The 17,702-nt window shown below is 43.3% G+C and overlaps 1 protein-coding gene across 5 annotated transcripts in view; it reads left to right on the forward strand.

Moving 5' to 3' along the window:
* The window catches only part of SLC29A1 (solute carrier family 29 member 1 (Augustine blood group)), an 83,171-nt gene that overhangs the window by 47,623 nt on the left and 17,846 nt on the right, over window positions 1–17,702 (forward strand). For 2 of the 5 annotated variants that reach the window (XM_083497151.1, XM_083497155.1), the window contains exons 2-5: window positions 12,650–12,741; window positions 15,493–15,574; window positions 16,589–16,782; window positions 17,150–17,289. In XM_083497151.1, the coding sequence (XP_083353277.1) occupies window positions 12,716–12,741; window positions 15,493–15,574; window positions 16,589–16,782; window positions 17,150–17,289 (442 nt within the window). In that variant the 5' untranslated portion in view covers window positions 12,650–12,715. Of the gene's footprint in view, window positions 1–1,335; window positions 1,393–1,476; window positions 1,606–7,597; window positions 8,038–12,649; window positions 12,742–15,492; window positions 15,575–16,588; window positions 16,783–17,149; window positions 17,290–17,702 lie in introns of those variants that run through there. The other 3 variants (XM_083497152.1, XM_083497153.1, XM_083497154.1) reach the window with 3 other exon arrangements.

The following is a 17,702-nucleotide window of genomic DNA, read 5'->3' on the forward strand; positions in this document are numbered from 1 at the left end:
TGTTCCCAAGATTATCTGAGGGTAGCAATGTGCTTTAAGTGTATAGTGTGTGTGTGAAGCCTTTGTTAAAAAAGAGAAAGAGTTTACTAAAGCTCTGCCATGTGTTTATGGAAGGAATGGAACCACACTGGCTCTCAGATGGAACAGGGATGTCTGTATGTCTGAAGCCTTTCCCTAATGTGGGAGGGAGGGCAAAGCTTTTTTTTTTCCGGTCAAGGCCTGCATTCCTTTGGGGGCTGCATGCTGGTGGAACTGGTAGCAGGTGGGGCCAGTGCCAAAAATGGGCAACACTGCCCCTTTTCTCTCTTTCTGTTCTCTCCACCCTCCCAGCAAGCTGCTTTGCATTTCAGTTTCCAGCTTTCCCCTTATCCTCCCTCTTGGTTCCCCCCACCCACATGACATTTAGCCAGGGGCCTCATATCACCCTTAGACTGCAAGTTCCTAACCCCTGCCCTAAACACCCCTTCCCCTTTGCGGTCGCATTACTCAGATACTTTGAGATCTTAAAAAAAAACCCAGCATGCCAACGGAAAGGGAAGCAATTGATAAAAGAAGAAGTGAAGAAGTGAACAGTTTTTGTATTTCTTCTGCCAGCTCCTAAATGTCAGCAAAAGGTGGGGGGAGTGGCAAAAAGATAAAAGAGAGGGGCATTGATAAATTTCATCAGAAAGCTTACTTTGTAGTTTGAGGGCTGTTAGTCCTCCCCTGGCCAGCCATAGTTCAAATCAACCTCTCTTGCACACTTGAAGTGTTGTGGAGGGCAGTCGCCATACAAGGGGACTGGGCATAGTTCATTGGTAGAACACATGAGATTTGCATGCAGAAAGCTTCAGATTTAACCCCTGGCTTCCTCAGTTTTAAAGAAGAATGTCTGTTAGCACAGCTGCCACCTGGAAATCCAGGTTGGGAAGACACCGACTAACTCTAGTGGCCAGATTTAGTATATGGCAGCTTAGTCAACCCAGAATAGCTACTTCCACCTTTACCTGTTAGCATACTTACATTCACCAGCAGTGCTTGGAATCCCATACACATCAATTCCATCCATTTTACAAGCTGGTTAAAGAGTGCCTAATCTGCGATAAGCAAGCTTGATCTGCATTAAGTAAGCTTGAGTGAATATCCTTACGTTCAGTCTCATGGTGATTCCTCTTGGCAACTCAGTAGAAAAGATGTTGTGTAACACCCAGCCTTATCGCTGTTTTCACTAGGTTGCCTTCTTAGAAAGGGGCCCTTGCTGATGGCAAACTGCTAATCAGCAGGTGGTTTGGCTTAGATACTGCACATGTGCGTGTGTTTGACTCATTCCTGGACCACTGATAGTCTACTGGAACTCTTTATCACATGAACATTAAAGGATTTATAGAACTGGTGAACTAGCCTCTGCTCTAAGTAAGTCTCTTTTCAACGTTACCTTAAGATTTGTAGCAGGCAAGGGCATGTATGCCTAAGCCTGCCTATTCTTTCCAACTGAAGGATCTGGAACTTGAAGTGTCGATTTGGCCAACTGGTCTGTTTCCATAATGCTGAAAAGAAGCAGGACAGGGGACTTGGCTGCTGCTTCTGCTGGGTGGAGGACCCAGGGTTTGCTTGGATGCTGAGAAGGTATCATTACTGATGTAATTAATTACAGCCACTGAGCTGCTCTGTGCAGATATTCCCTGTGATGGATGTCCGTGTATATATATGCTAGAGGCTCGGGAGAAAGGCACAAACAGCCCATTAGTCTTGTGGATATTGGCAACACATTGGCTGGTGCAGTTCCAAGGGAGTCTGGCATTTTGCTGCGATGGGGCCCTTTGGAGGATTTGCAGGGCGGAATCCTAACTGGGTTTTTGCTTTGAAAGCTGCCTTGGGGGTGGGGAGTGTATAACTGAGAGTTTGGCTTTGCTGTCCTTTAGAGGAGCGTAATCTCCAGCGAGCCTTAGGTTTACAACATTATTATAGAGAAATAAATTTAGATTCCTAAAAGATCAACCTAGCAAGGGCAGCATCCTCAAGTAGTGTTTATAAATGGGCCTGGAGGTAATTAGTCATGCAAACTAGCCCAGTTCTGCCTTCAAAAGATATAACCTAATGGGGGCAGCAGGTGTGGTAATTATATTTTATCTAGTGCCATCACTGTGTGTACATAACCCAAAGAGGCAAATGTTTTCCCTATTGAGTTTGCAATGTAAATTCATTTCTTTTTAAAAATTAAGATAGGTCCTAACTATTCCATATTTTCCTGTAGGTTTTGCAGGTTTTGACATGAACATATTTAACCCTGGATAGTGTAGTATGGACCATCTAGTCGTAATACCCCATCCTGGATTTTATTTCCAAGACCTGATCCTTATTGCCCTTTTGTTCATTCTCTTATGGCCGGTGTCAAAGCCAGACTGGATCCAGCAAATGCAGTGCTAATGGATGAAAACTAGGGCTTTGCAGCACTTGTATTCTTGCCTTTAGCTCCTTGTATTGCAATCTCAACATCTACAGGGGCAGGAGGGTAAGGGTGGAAGATGAGCACAGCAGTGCTTATTAAAGACACCTACAATTTGATCCCATTTCACCACCTTTTCTGGTAAACAATGACAAACAGAAGGGAACTTCATACTCCTTTGGGTGGTGGGAAAAACTCAAGGCACATCCGAACCTTTGGGAACCTTGCACCACAGCTTTTCAACAAGGCCAGGTGGCAACTGTGAGATAAGATAGTGGTTAGGTGAATCCGGATGCATTATGAACTGGAGCAGTCTTCATCAGGGGAGTATGAGAAACAAATGTTGATACAGCCATTTGGTAGAGTGATGAATGCTTATGTCTCTTTGAACCTTGAGCATGTGGAAACTAGGGAAGTTTGTGGTGCACACAGATCAAGTCTGATTTTCATGAAATGTGGGAGAGTGGGCAGCCTTCAGTGTGAAATAGAAAAATATTTATGTTTGTTTACAAACTACAGTGCACCTGGAGTAAAGTTCTTCCAGTCCATCCTTTTTTCACTCCTACTGTGTTTATTCTAAGGAACTGGGGGATGTTACACTCCAATCTCGTGGTCCCCTGCTTACATCAAAGGAGGAAGATGTGCCTGACCTCTGGAGCAGAGAAAAGCTTATCAGCTTAAAAACAGGGGGAAGGAAGGAAGGGGGAAGAGATTTCTGCATCCTTTTGAACTCCAAACAAAGGATTTGCCATTCAGAATGTGTGAAACATTCTGGGTACTGTGTAGTAATGTAAAGGAGTGCTGAATAGCAAAAAATAATTGACCCAAGTTAAATATCTGCTTGATCTGCTCTGAGCTGACAATGAAATAACAGCAGTCGCTGTGTGTGTGCATGGTACTGGGTCCCCCCAAAATGTGGCCTCCCTGTTAGTAGGTTAACTGCAGAATTAGCCTTAACAGCACAATGCTAGGCATGTCTGCTCAGATATACGGTAAGTCTCATTGGTCTCATGTGCGCTTACTACCAGGTAAGTGTGCATAGGATTGCAGCCTAAAGCTACGAAACCCGGTATATAAGGCTGTTGTGTGGATATACTGAGCCTTGAACAACCTTGACCCAGGATACCTAAAAGACCACCTGAGCCCTTGTATCACAGTTTGATCTTCGGAAGGAGCACTGCTAGTTGTCCTTTGTTGGGCATTTAGCATCACTGGTCCTACCCAAGCTGTGGAACACTCTTCCAGCAGAGATTTGGCAGGCATCCTTATTTTGGACTTCAGGCATCTCTTGAAGGCTTTTTATGCCAACAGGCCTATGTAGTTGCATAAAGCACATCGTTTAGCCAAATCCTGTAGTGATAATCTTGTACTGGTTTTAATGATGTTTTATGTTTTATCAACGTGCACTGCCTTGATATGGTAAGACCACTTCAATAAGTAAATAAGATAAAATAAAACTATAGTATACTATATGAATCACAAAGCAAATTCTAACTCTCAGAATTTAGAATAAAATTTAGAACTTCTCTGCTGTGCACAATTACAGGGTTTTGTGGGTTTTCTTTAGAAAGCACGTCCATGGAAACTGGCCACAGCAAACGGATATAGTTCATATTGCCATTCTGATTCCTTTTACCACATCCCTAAATTCATTCCAAAGAAAGCAGTGTTGTGTTGATTTGGAGGCGATGTCAGAACAAGGGCAAAAATTGAAAGGAAGCAATGTTGAAACAAGGAAAATATTACTTAGGCACTCTTCTTTTACCAGCAATGCTGCAGAGAACAAGTAAGTCATTGAGCACAGATCAGAATAGGAAAAAGCTCACCTGCTCTCAGTACCCTCTGTTTAGTTCCCTCTAACTCCTTTGGCCCCTTCCCTTGCTTGGAGCAGTCATCCCCCGTCCCTCTTCCATCAAGTTAATTTCCTCCTTTTAACACATTCTTTTGCAAACCTTTCCCTGTTGACTGAATCTAATTTTGCCAGCCAAGTCTGCTAAACCATTCCTTTGTCTATGCTAATCTTTTTTCTAATTTCTGGTTCCCCCGCCTCCACTGTCTTACTGAAGTTTTGCTACATGTTACACATGGATGAGTAAACCTCCAATAGATGCTTTTGTAAAGAAAAGTAGCAGGGTCGGTCCTGCCGTTAGGCAGAATGAGGTGGCAGGTACTGGAAGGCACAGAGTGGCTGCAAAGAGTTGGAGAACAGAACTGTGTGTGCCCCATATGACCAGCCCTGCACCCGCCAAGCTAGCTTGCTGCTCTCAGGTGAGGCGCAGTTGGTGCTGTGGTCTAAACCACTGAACTTCTTGGGCTTGCAGATCGGAAGGTTGGCAGTTTGAATCTGCACAACAGGGTGAGCTGTTGCTCTGTCCCAGCTTCTGCCAAGCTAGCAGTTCTAAAGCACACCAGTGCAAGTAGATAAATAGGTACCACTGCGGTGGGAAGCATTTCCTTGTGCTCTGGTTTCCGTCACAGTGTTCCATTGCACCAGAAGTGGTTTAGTCATGCTGGCCACATGACCTGGAAAGCTGTCTGTGGACAAATGCCGACTCCCTCGGCCTGAAAAACGAGATGAGCGCCACACCCCATAGTCATCTTTGACTAGACTTAACCATCCAGGGGTCCTTTACATTTTACCTTTACTGGATGATGCCAGTGTTGACATAAGAGTCCCTGAAAAGTAGCTTCTGGAAGGTGAGATAGAGAAAGAGAGGCAGAGGTGGGGGGGGGATATATAATGCTTTCCTTGCTACCCATGTTTTAACTCAATACTGCTCATGTATCCAGTGCTTTCGCCTTTGTGGAATTCTAGATTTGTCCTTGCTGGGCTTTTTTTCAGCCAGAACTCACTTCTGGCACCTCTTAGGTGGGCGCCATTGCCATTGTAAGTGAAGAAAGGAGGCGTTCATTGTGAGTTCCGGCACCTCATTTTTCTAGAAATACAGCACTGTAATAGGGTATACACACAGCTGAAATCCCACTGGGGATTGGGTGGGGGAGGGGGTTTGGAGCAGAAAAATTGGTGGTGGGGAAAGAATTAATTCTGTAGAGACACATACAAAAGCTTCTCTGCTTAAAATTGCCTTACCCCCAAGCTACTTTTCTTTCCTGAAGGTTTGCCTTCAGGGATTTGTTATTCATGTTAGTATATGCATATTTAGACCCTTCAAATGTAGCACACACACACCCTACCACCACCACACAAATGTTGTGCCTATCAGTGGCTATTAGATTGCCAGGTGTTGGGGACAAATGCCAGGAGGAGTTTGTCACTGTCAAACCCCGCTTCTTCTGAGCTTCCTTGGGATTGTGTTTTCTGTCTTTCTGGGGTTCCCTTTCCTCAAAAGAGGCAAATTTCCTAGTCAAGAGAAAACTGGACAGCTTTGTGGCACTTTGAAAAATATCCAGGTGATAACATTACACAATCAGTTCTAGGAAAGATATACTGTATGGACTGTCCTTCAGAAAGGAAAATGCCCTCTTTTATTTTTTGATAGTCCATTTTCCTAAAGGCGCATTGCCATTACCTTTGAAGCGCCCCATTACACTTTGCTGTGACAGTGCTGTGAACATTTGTAATGTCCTCCACATGTACCAGCAACTGGCTCTAGGCTGCAGAATTGTGCAAGAAAGCTGACCTGAACTATGTTTGCTGACTGACCATACCCAAGAGGCTTGCTTGTTGTTATAAACCTTATCAAATTACTTGGTTATCATGTAGGAGTGTCCAAACATTTTAGGTTGCCCTAACTTACTTTGCCCTGGTCATGTTCCCCAAGCTGGTGCTATCCATATGTTCTGGACTACAAATCCCCCCACCATGCTGGCCACAGCTGATTGGAGTTTGTAGTGCAAGACATCAAGGGCAGCTGGCTGGGGAAGATTGCATTAGTCTGGAATGGCTGAATTACTCTTGTGGTAGGGAAGTTTGTACCATCAGGGCACCTTCCCACCCACTCCACCCCTAGTTGTTTAGCACTGCCTCATTTCTCAGAAACAAAACACAGCTTTCTTTGGAAAGGATTTGGAGGCATGTGGTGAAAGCAACCAGGAAGACCACGATGAGCCATGTCCGTTGTGGCTTTTTTCCCCATGCACATCCTTTCCAAAGGGTTCTGGATTTATGCCCACAGAACTGTGTCCCTAGCATGGATGAAGGTTTCAGTTTGTATTTTCCAGTCCATGAGTTTTCACCCATTCATAGCTTTGTGGGCACCCGCGAAAGTAAAATAGGTAATCAGAGTAGATGTGTATAATGAAGCCTTCCTGAGAAGGTGCTGGACTTTGCTGTGTCTGAACAACAGGCATCCTGTAGTAGGGAATTGAGATTCAAGTAAGGCTTTTAACAAAGTCCCCCATAATATTGCAGAGAAGCTGGTAAAATGTAAGCCAGATGAGGAGTAGTGAATGCTGCAGAAAACAGAATCAGGATTCAATTTGACCTTAACAGAGAACTGGGCCAAAACTAACAAAATGTTCTGCACATAGTCAGGAATAGCCAGCTGCACAAATATAAGTTGGGGGACACCTGGATTGCCCATAGTACCTGTGAAAATGATATAGGGTCTTAGTAGACCACAAGTTGAACATGAATCAACAGTGTGATGTAGCAGCAAAAAAACCACCTAATGCTGTTCTAGGCTGCATCAACAGAAATCAAGCGTCCAAATCAAGGGAAGTAATAGTACCACTCTAGTCTGTTTTGTTCAGACCCCACCTGGAATACTGTGTCCAGTTCTAGGTGCCACAATTTAAGAAGGATGTTGACAAGCTGGAGAGTATGCAGAAGAGGGCGACCAAGTTGATCAAGGGGCTAGAAACCAAGCCTTATGAGGAATGGTTGAGGGAACTGGTTATGTTTAGCCTGGAAAAGAGGAATCTGAGGGGAGATATGATAGCCATCTTCAGATATCTAAAGGGCTGTCACATGGAAGATGGAGAAAGCTTGCTTTCTCCTGCTCTGGAGGGTAGACCCAATTCAATGGCTTCAAATTACAAGGAAAGAGATTCTGGCTAAACATGAGGAAGAACTTTCTGACAGAACTGTTTAACAGTGAGGGGAATGGACTCCCTTGGGAGGTGGTGGACTCTGCTTCACTAGCGATTGAGTGGCCATCTGTCATGAATGCGTTCAACTAAAGCACCGCTCTGCTCTGCATTGCAGGGGGTTGGACTAGATGGCCTTTGGTGTCCCTTCCGACTCTACAGTTCTATGATTCTATGAAATGCAACTCCTGCCCTTCCTGATAAGAAGAGAGCAGAGGGGAGTTGGGTGTTAGTGACAAACACAGACTAGCTCGACCCAGCAGATAATGCAGACCTACTTAGCATTCCTGACAGAGACAAGCATCCTCCATCCCCACCATAATCCCAGAGTTGGCAGCCGCAGCTGCTCCTACCCATTATGTGTTTACTTAAGCCGTGACTCAAGCGACAGACCAGATGTAGCGCCAGACACTGATCTGACCGCAAGTCAGATCCAGCCCATGATTCTGACATGGTCTTTGCCCCATGTCAGTCTCAAAAACAGTGGAAAGCAAAACACATATCCACTCCTTTCAAATACACGGCTCCCAACACAGGACTAGGCTCAGCAAACTTGAGACACGGTAAGTGCCAGTTTCCATTCCATCTGGCTTAAATTCTCTCTTGTTTCCAAGGCAGGAAAGCTGTGCTTCTCCTCACTCTTGGACTTGTATCTGGAGCCTCTTTCTGTGGTGGAAGCAGGGACTGTGTTGGAGAGAGAGAGAGAGAGAGAGAGAGAGAGAGAGAGAGAGAGAGAGAGAGGAGAGAAGCTTTGTTAGTAGTGGTACCCTGGTGAGGGTCATGGAGTGTTGTGTTCACAGGTTGGCCAGGTTGCTATGAGTGCAGATTGATCCCCAGCTGAAGTATCGAGTAGCAAATAATCTTAAGAGCACTCAGGAACACAAAGACGAATTTGAAACTGTATGGCGCATACTTGTTTCCAGTACATTAGAAAGGACAGTGTTGCCTTTTCACCCATGGCTCACTTTAGGACAATCTGTTAAGAGAAGAGAGTAAAAGACACCTAACCAGTGGTTCTAAACCACGTCCAAACTTTTTTTTTACTTTATTATTTACATTGTATGAGCATGGAATGTTTCTTGGAGGGTGGGGGTATATGGGGATTGTTTGTTATATATATATATATATTTGTTTAGAAACTTAAAAGAAAAGTGGTAAAAAAGAAAGGTATAGGCTGAAGCCATGTTCAGGAAAGAATATAGATGAGAGATAGTTCATAAGATACAGAGTGGCCTACAAGTAGCAAAGGGCTCCACACAGTGCAACCCAATTGTCTGGGGCTGCCTTTGCATGCATAAGTATAGCCTGACCCATCCCAGATCCAGCTGAAATTTCCTGGCAGTAATGAACATGGCAGCACATTTCTCAGCTGCTGCACTGATTGGACTTGTCACAGGGATGCTGGATGTCTGGAGGACTTGGGTCTCACAGTGTGGTTTTCCATGGCAGTTCATAGACAGAAACACATGTGCCGAGCCTTGTCTTGTCCTGTAATACTAACACTCAGATGTAAAATACTTGAGTCTTTAAAAAAAAAATCATTGTGAGCTTTTAGCAGAAAGGAGAAGAAAAAAATCTCGGGTACCCTTTTACTTTTCCCTGAAATGCAATGCTGTTTCAAACTTTTCTTTGAAACCACCATGGTTAGAAATGTATCTTGAAATGAAAGTTGTGACGCTCTGGATCATAGCAGCAATCTCTGCCTTTTACAGAAGTGCCTGAGGGCTTGGGTGTGATTCATGGTATGTATGTTGCTTGCACCTGGCTAAAAGCATGAAGAAAAAATCCTGCAGCTTCCGGGGAACCTGGTGTTTTTGCATGATGCCCTTTAGGATTATGGGCTTTCAAAGCATTTTGCAATTCTGACACCAGGGCATTTCTTCCGCTTGAAAATGAAAGTCCAGCTTCAGCCCCAAATTCGGCACCGGTGGAGTGATATCCTACTATATCTCTGCACTGCCAGGGGGGTGTCACCTGTGGGAATGGTTCTGTTTTTGGAACTGAATGCAATTTGTGATTTGTACCATCCTTTATCCTTATGGTTCCTTATTGGTTGTTACTTGCTCTTTTTGTGTGTAATACTGTAGTTAAAACATTACAGATAGATATAAAAAAATATTGTGGGCTTTGTGGAGAGAAAGAGAACGTAAGAGAGAAAGAGAATGTAATGAAGAACCTGGAATGATAATTCATAAGTGATGAGGTTGCAAGGAAATAAAGAAGTTTTGGGGAATGATACATGAGGAACTTAAGAAAATGCTTAAAAAAACCTTGATAAAAAATCCCAAAGCTTATCTATTAGGGTTGGTGGGCAAAGACATACCACATATGAAAAAAACCCATCTTTTTATATGCAACAACAGCTGCCAGGGTAGTGATTGCCACTAAATGGAAATCTCAGGACACACCAACAAAGGAAGAGTGGATTTGTAAATTAAGTGAGTATATAGAATTGGCAAAATTAACTTCAATCATAAGATATCAATCAAATCAAAAGTAAAGAATGGAGTGGTAGTATTTCGAAGATTATAGGTCAAAATAATGTTCTAAAAATGACATGCTAAGAGGCTTAGAATAAGAAATGTAAGAAATAACAAAAACCAATAAAGAAAGAAGGAAAAATCAGAATTTAACAAAAATAATTTATTATAGAATGCAAGGGGGAAAAGGTAGAAAGAAATATAAAGAAGCCAAATTGCTGTGGAGGGAAGTAGTGGGTGGGTGGTGGGTTTTATAATTAAGGGTATAATTATGCAGCTGTTGTAATTTAGATACTATATTTTATGTTAGGGAATCATTGGGAATTTTGGTTATTATGTATATATGTTAAGTTTCAATAAAGATCTTTGGGGAGGGGGGAGAGAGAAGTATGTCTTTGTAAGACCAGTGGTGTCATGGGCACTAGCCAATAGGTACCTGTGGCATGTGCGCAACTGAACTTACTGTATTCCAAACTGCAGCTGCTTTTCGCAGATAAATTGCATTTTCCCATCAACGTAAGTACTACAGTGGGAAGGAAATCTGGATTACCCAAACAATGTGAGTAACAGTTCTATGTTCATGGTGCAATAAAACAATAGTCTTGAAATACCTAGTGGTATAACAGGCCATTATTGCAAGCCTTGGGGAGAAAAGACCAAGGGGAAACTCTGGTCTCCTCTGATTCCAAGAAAGGCTGGAAAGGTATTGCAGCAGAAGGAAGGGAGAAGTGATTATGTGCCCTTTGTCAAATGGGGCCATATAAATGTGATAAGAATGAGATGGATAAAGACTGTAAATCAATTTGTACACTAATTATGCTGTAAAAAGTATTTATTTAAAAGTGCATGCTTTAGCAGAATCACAGAGATTCAGTGTATGTGCAGTGCAGACAAGTAAGAGAGTTTTGGGGGAAAATCTCAGGACCTGGCACAAATAGATGTCAAACAGCTTTTAAATATAACCAGCTAAGCTCCATTCTTATGCAACTGGAATTTGCATATTTGCTGTAGCCTGTACTTAAGTCACCACAGGAGCTGTGGTTTTGACCTCTTCATTTCATGTATGAAAGATGCTAAGCTTTAGTGGGAAAGCGAGAAATGTTGTAAAGGCAGGAAGCTGTCTCTTCAATCTGCGTAAAAAGAACAAGTTGGCAAACCACGCAGAAGACTTTTTGTTTTAACGATTTCATGATATGTTGTTCATATTTTCAGACTGTACACAGTTAAAGTTTCTTGAAGTATTAAGTAATATGGAAGTGCTTTAAAATAACTAAATGTCACATGCACACAGGAGCAAAATCCCAGTTCAAAGAGATGATGTTTGGGTAGCACCTTCCCATTAAAAGTTATTTCATTTTGTAGCATCTAATCTGAAGATCACTTTCTCCATGTCATGGTATAAGGCAGATGATAAGTCCCCATCCCCAAATGCACTTAACCAGGGGGAAATCAAGTTCGATGGGAAATTGCCGTATCTTGTTAGGAGCAGGGAGCAAAAACTTTATAAAGTATCCCAGAGTGATGCTCTTTCTTTGCATCCTATTATGCTTGTGTATGGAGGGCTTTGGAAGGCGGCTGTGATGTGCCCAGGCTGTGGATGCCGTGCAGTTATGGGCAATAATGGGAGAGGGCAAGGAGGGCTCACCATTTCAGACTTACGTGTAGATCAGATTGGAACCACTGTATCTGCTCTCTATCCAAGAAATATTGCTATGATTGTGTCTGTGCCTGTGTAGCAACATGGTCTTGTTTGCTCTCCTAGTCCTTATCACGTCAGATGTTGGTTTCTCTTCACTCTTCTACTTGTTGTCTTTTGATCGCTTGAGCACATAAGATCTTTTATGATGGCTGCTCTACCTCTGGCCTTTTCCACTGTTGTTTCTGCTTACTCAGATTTCCATCGCTGTATTTGTGTGTAGATTTCTGGACAGTATTCATCCCCATTTTTCCATTACTGATTCAGTTCTCAGCCTTTGGCAAATAGAACATTGTGTGTGGAAGGTGGGAGAGCTAGGAGTGAAGTGGGGAATATATAATTATGGCAAATCAGTAACAGCCCAGTAGTAACCTGTTGTGTGCAACTTCTGAAAGGGCACAAGGATTACATCCAGGTCTTGTAATGAGATGGACCTGTGTGAGAGTTAAAGGGATGGATCCACAACAAATCCCTGATGAGAGCATTTCCCCAGCATTCACAAGCAAGATTTCCTTTTTAAAATGCCACTGCCAAATGTGTTTTTGCATGTATTTTCTAGAGAGGTCAACAAGGGCACTGTCTATTAAATTTTCTATTTGTGTTCCTGAGGACTAGAAACTTTTTTTCTTTAAAAAAAGAGACAAGCTTGTCTGTAAGCCAGCACATTCTATTCTAGAAATCCACATGCATCCTTGTTCTGTTCAGCTGCTTCAGTGCTGATGTCTAGAACCACCAGTGTTTCTAGATCCTTTCAGTTTCTTTGGATTCTATGAACAATTTCACTGGACTCCATTGTTCTGGCTTCTCATTAACTGTTTTTTTCTTTCCTTTTAAAAAAAATCTATTACTTTTATTTGAGCATAACGAACAACCAAATATTTTCAATGAAGCTCTACGGTCTTGTCAATATATGGTGCAAGATGTATAATATATTCATAGTAATCTAATGCAGCAAAATTAATCAGTAACTAACCCTTTTCTTCTCTTTTGACTCTCTAGGGGGCCAGCTGTGAAGTGAAGCAGTGAGAATTTGCTACACACAAGAAACACCTGCAAAGTGCCAAAATGACAGGCAACAGCCCTCAGGACAGGTATGGTTGGGGCACAATGGAACAGAAAGGGAACTGCCTGCAAACACACACACACGTGTGTTTATTTCGCACCAGGCCCACCACTAACACACAACACACAGCTGCTGGAGTCCTACTACCTTATCAGGGATCACTGCTGACAGCTACTTTAGACCACCTTTAAAAATAACGGTTTTGGTGGTCCAGTTTGTGCCCATGCAACTTGGTCTGAGAGTCACTGTGACTTTAATGTCCTACAATACCCTGGATTGATGCGATCTCAGGGGCATTGTGGGTAATTTTAAAGGTGCAGACATCCAGACGGAGCTGCCTGCTCATCAGAGCATGGCTGCTGCCTACTATGGTCACTAGGTAAGTCTTCTACTTACCTAGCAGACTTACCTAGTGACCATGGTAAACCAAGCACTAGGGCACTTTAACAAAGACCCCCCTAAAACCCAGAACCAGCTTTGCTAGCACTGTATGAAACAGCCCCTTCTTTTCCTACACTTTGATTTTGATGTCACATAACACATTTCCCCACATGGAAATAGGAAGCTGCTTTTATATAGATTCAAGCCAAGGAGCCATCTAACTCAGTACTGTTGACACTGACTGGCAACAGGTCTCCAGAGTTTCAGGCAAGAGTCTTTCTCAGCCCTGCTTGGCCCTGAATTGAACCCAGGACCTTTTGTCTGACTTATTGTATGGGAAACGTAGTGTGAGTGTTTTGGATGACTGGATTTATGTTCCGATGACTGCACTGATGTCTCTTAAGAGACTTCCTTGTTCCGAGGCAGGAGCAACAACAAACAGAATCAATTGGCAGTGGAAAAGCTGTGGCAGTCCCTTTTAGAAAACGAGCTCTGTCTCTTTGCCTGCTTCTGAATCTCTTTCTTCCTAGCTTTGTTCACCACAAACTTCTCACTTTCTGACATAAGGCAACATGCTTAGCGCTGAGGGCTCCTGGCACGAGCTTAGGATGAGCCACAGAAAGAAATTCCAGAGCTTGAACAAAGCCTCTGTGCTCTTTCTTCCTAAATGGAAGCCGTGGCAATGCTTCCTGGCAATGCCAGGAGACCATGCATAAAATAAATCACATTTTTACACCATTCCCCTTGCTGTACGTACCTTGCCTCATTTTAGCCACCACCCAAAACCTCCTTTGCCACAAATCTGGTACTTTATCCTATGTTGAACATGTGAGTATTGTTGTATGAATGATCCTAAGAGACTGGGCAGGTATTCTCCCACTCAACGCTTCTGTGACTGTCATAAAAGATAGCAAAGAAGGACCCCCCCTCCTGTGTTTCCATGCTTGGTGCCTGAGTGCTTTGGAAGATCACATATTTACTCAATTAAAAAAAAAAATTGGTCAAGCACACTTACTCATTCATTAGCCCAGGCAAACACATGCTTAAATTTATCTTGCCGAAATCAACAGGACTCTTAACTGTAGCTGCATCGTACACTCATTTGTTTGTTTAGAGCTACAGATGGTCCATCCCAAGTCTCGAGATGAGAATTATTTGTATACGAGATGGATCCATGTCCCCAACAAGCTCACATATTAAGTTTGAAGGACGGGGAGGAATGAAATGAGAATAGTACTGAAGTTACCTCACAGAGTCTGGCAAGAACTAGCAGAGCAAAGGATCTTGAAAGGATTTATATAGAACCTTCCCTGGCCTTGTGCCCTCTGGATGTTTTGGACTCGACTCCCATGATCCCTGACCATTGGCCATGGTGTCCAGGGCTGATGGGAGTTGTAGTCCCAAGCATCTGGAGGCTGGGAAAGGCTGATTTATATTGTACTCAAGAGATTCTAATAAGAACCTACAAGTTGCCCCTTACTGGCTCTGGGGCTATATATAGCCTGAAGGGCATGTTTATAAAAACGGTTGCTCAATTTCCCACCACTGCAGCCTCGATACCAACATATAAACATCTTGTTGAAAGATGAAGGTCTTTCAGTAGGCTCTCAAAATCAACAGAGATGGCACCGTTTTAACATGCAAGTAGAGGGGGTTCCAAGGGGTAGGTGCTGCAACCCTAAGAACCCTAGATTGTGTGGAATGAACCTCCTGTTGTGATGTAATCTGCAGCAAGCACTCAACTGCAGAGTGCAACTGTTTTGTGTTGGTGTCAACCCAGATCAGCCTATTGGTCTCCTTTGGTTACTAGCGTTCCGGCACGGGATAGTGGGACTCTCCAGGTGAGGAAGGAGCAAGATGTGACTCCCGTGCTGGTTGCTGCGACAGCATAGCTTACTCTCTAGCTCAATCAGTACTTAATTTCAGGGTCTTGGGTTCAAGCCCTACGTTGTGCAAAAGGGATTTGGACTGAAATGAAGCTCATGGTGCCTTTCAATTCTACAGTTCTATGATTATTTATTTATTTATTTTTTCTGCCCCAAGGGTAGCATTTTATTTATTTAGTAGGAAATTAATTTATTTTCTTTACTCCAAGGGTTCTCAGCTTCCCCCTTTTATCCTTGCAACATCCCTGTGAGATGGGTTAGATTGAGAAATGGTGGGCTTCGTGGCTGAGTCACAATTTGAATCCAGGTCCAACAATCTCTTAGTCGTTGCACCACACTGGCTCTCTGGCATGTTTAGTACCTTTTGCACTTACAGCGTTTCTAACATTTATTTAATCCTCGAGCGGTATGCAACAGTTTGAATGGCAATATAGAAATGCCTTAAATGGCTAGGCTGTCCCTTGTCCAGGAGCTCCCATTTAGTCCTCGTTGGTTGTTCTTGTTTCTTGCAGGTATAAGGCTGTCTGGCTGATCTTTTTCATTCTTGGTCTTGGGACACTTTTGCCATGGAATTTTTTCATGACTGCTACGGGGGTAAGTTCAAGGGAAGTGGGAGCCACTTGCGTATATATAGTTGATGTGTTTGGTACTAGACGCCTTCACCAGGGCTGGCCTAGATCAGGGATTCCGAAGCTGTGTGTCAGGGTATCCTAGTGTGCTGCTAGAGGGACTGAAATACACCTTGAGGAATCAGGTTGTTTATTGGATGCATCCACCACAGCACATTGCTCCACAAGACAAGATTAAGAGGCATGGTGGCTCTGTGTTAGTCCGTGTCCAAGACACTGTAGTCATTTTTACTTCAGTGGGACTTCATTACAGCCACTTCCTGTGGCTTGCACCCATACATAAAAGGTAAAGGGACCCCTGACCATTAGGTCTAGTCGTGGCTGACTCTGGGGTTGCAGTGGTCATCTCGCCTTATTGGCCAAGGGAGCTTCCGGGTCATATGGCCAGCATGACTAAGCCGCTTCTGGTGAACCAGAGCAGCGCACGGAAACGCTGTTTACTTTCCCACCGGAGCGGTACCTATTTATCTACTTCCACTTTGACATGCTTTCAAACTGCTAGGTTGGCAGGAGCTGGGAGCGAGCAACGGGAGCTCACTCCGTCGCGAGGATTTGAACCGCCCTGATCGGCAAGTCCTAGGCTCTGTGGTTTAACCCACAGCGCCACCCACATCCCAAACATAGGAGGTGCCTTTTGAGGAGGATTGCTTGATGAATATGAGCAGCGATAAGGGCAACTGTTCTGCCCAAACCCCATCTATCCCAGGGGTAGCACCCAAGGCGAGCCAGCCTGGACCTTCCCATTGGAAAGGTGTTTTATCTTTCCAAGATGAATCTCTTCAAGGCATTTATGAGGATCCATCCTCCGCAAAAAGACACGCAAAACAGCTCTTTGTTTTGCCATCATAAACATGGCTTAGCATGATTTAGAGTTGATTATTTTAACAGGTGACAGAAAGCCCTGCTCAGTGAAGAACTTAGCAATTGCTTAGCAGGGAAGCTTCTTTTCTTCATGCTCTCCTCTGTCTCCTCTCTGCAGTACTTTACTAGCCGCCTGAAGGAGGATACTTACAACAATGTGTCCTCCATTGATCTCCATATGAACATGAATGACACAGAGACTGGGAAACCTCCTGCCACACACTTGCAGTCCATATTCAACAATGTGATGACACTCTGCGCCATGTTGCCTCTACTCATCTTTACCTGCCTCAACTCCTTCATCCACCAGAGGTGAGATCTTTGTAGTTTTCTTCCCCAAAGGAAGTCCCACACTTCCTGCTTCCTGCTTCGTCCCTCTTCTCCTTTTGGCCCAACAGTTGCATCGAGGGCAAGACAACCTTGCCATTTTCAATGGAAAGGAGCTTCTTTTTGATAGAGTTATAATCATGGTGGATCGTGTCCTTTTTGCATCTTTGTTGGGCATTTTAGTTTTCAACAATGATTTGTTAATCATGTAATATGGCTTATGCTGTAACTGTGATGCTCAATGAATGTCATTGTTATTTATTGTTTGTAAGCACTTTTGGGATTCATTTGAATGCATATCAAACAATCAATCAATTTTCTCGCGCTCCGTCTGTCAATGTCAACTTGTTAGGATCCCTCAGCAAGTTCGGATCCTATGCAGCCTGGTGGCTATCCTGTTGGTCTTCCTAGTAACAGCCATCATAGTCAAGATCTCCATGGACCCTTTGTCATTCTTCACTATCACCATGGTCAAGATAGTCTTCATCAATTGTAAGTGTGGGTCACTTGTAGACTGGCCTTGATATTGACAGAATGGAATATAGACATTTCTCACATGCAACCCTTCACCAACGGAGAGAGAGAGAGAGGTTGAGAGAGAGAGAGAGAGAGAGAGAGAGAGCTTGTCTGAATGCAGGAAGGCAAATCCTGATTGCCTTTGGAGGAATGGGAATGTCAGAATTCACAGCTATTACTCTCATAGCAGAAGATATTGTAGGGACTTGGGTAAGGGATTATTTATTTATTTATTTATTTACAAAATTTTATAAAATAGATAGATAGATAGATAGATAGATAGATAGATAGATAGATCGATAGATAGACAGACAGACAGACAGACAGAGGTACTTGGTGTTGAAGTGAGAAAGTAGCTTCTTCATCTCTGTAAAACCTGCATATGGAAA

The sequence above is a fragment of the Podarcis liolepis genome, assembly GCF_965112155.1.
Source record: "Podarcis liolepis genome assembly, chromosome: 3".
Lineage (NCBI taxonomy): Eukaryota > Metazoa > Chordata > Lepidosauria > Squamata > Lacertidae > Podarcis > Podarcis liolepis.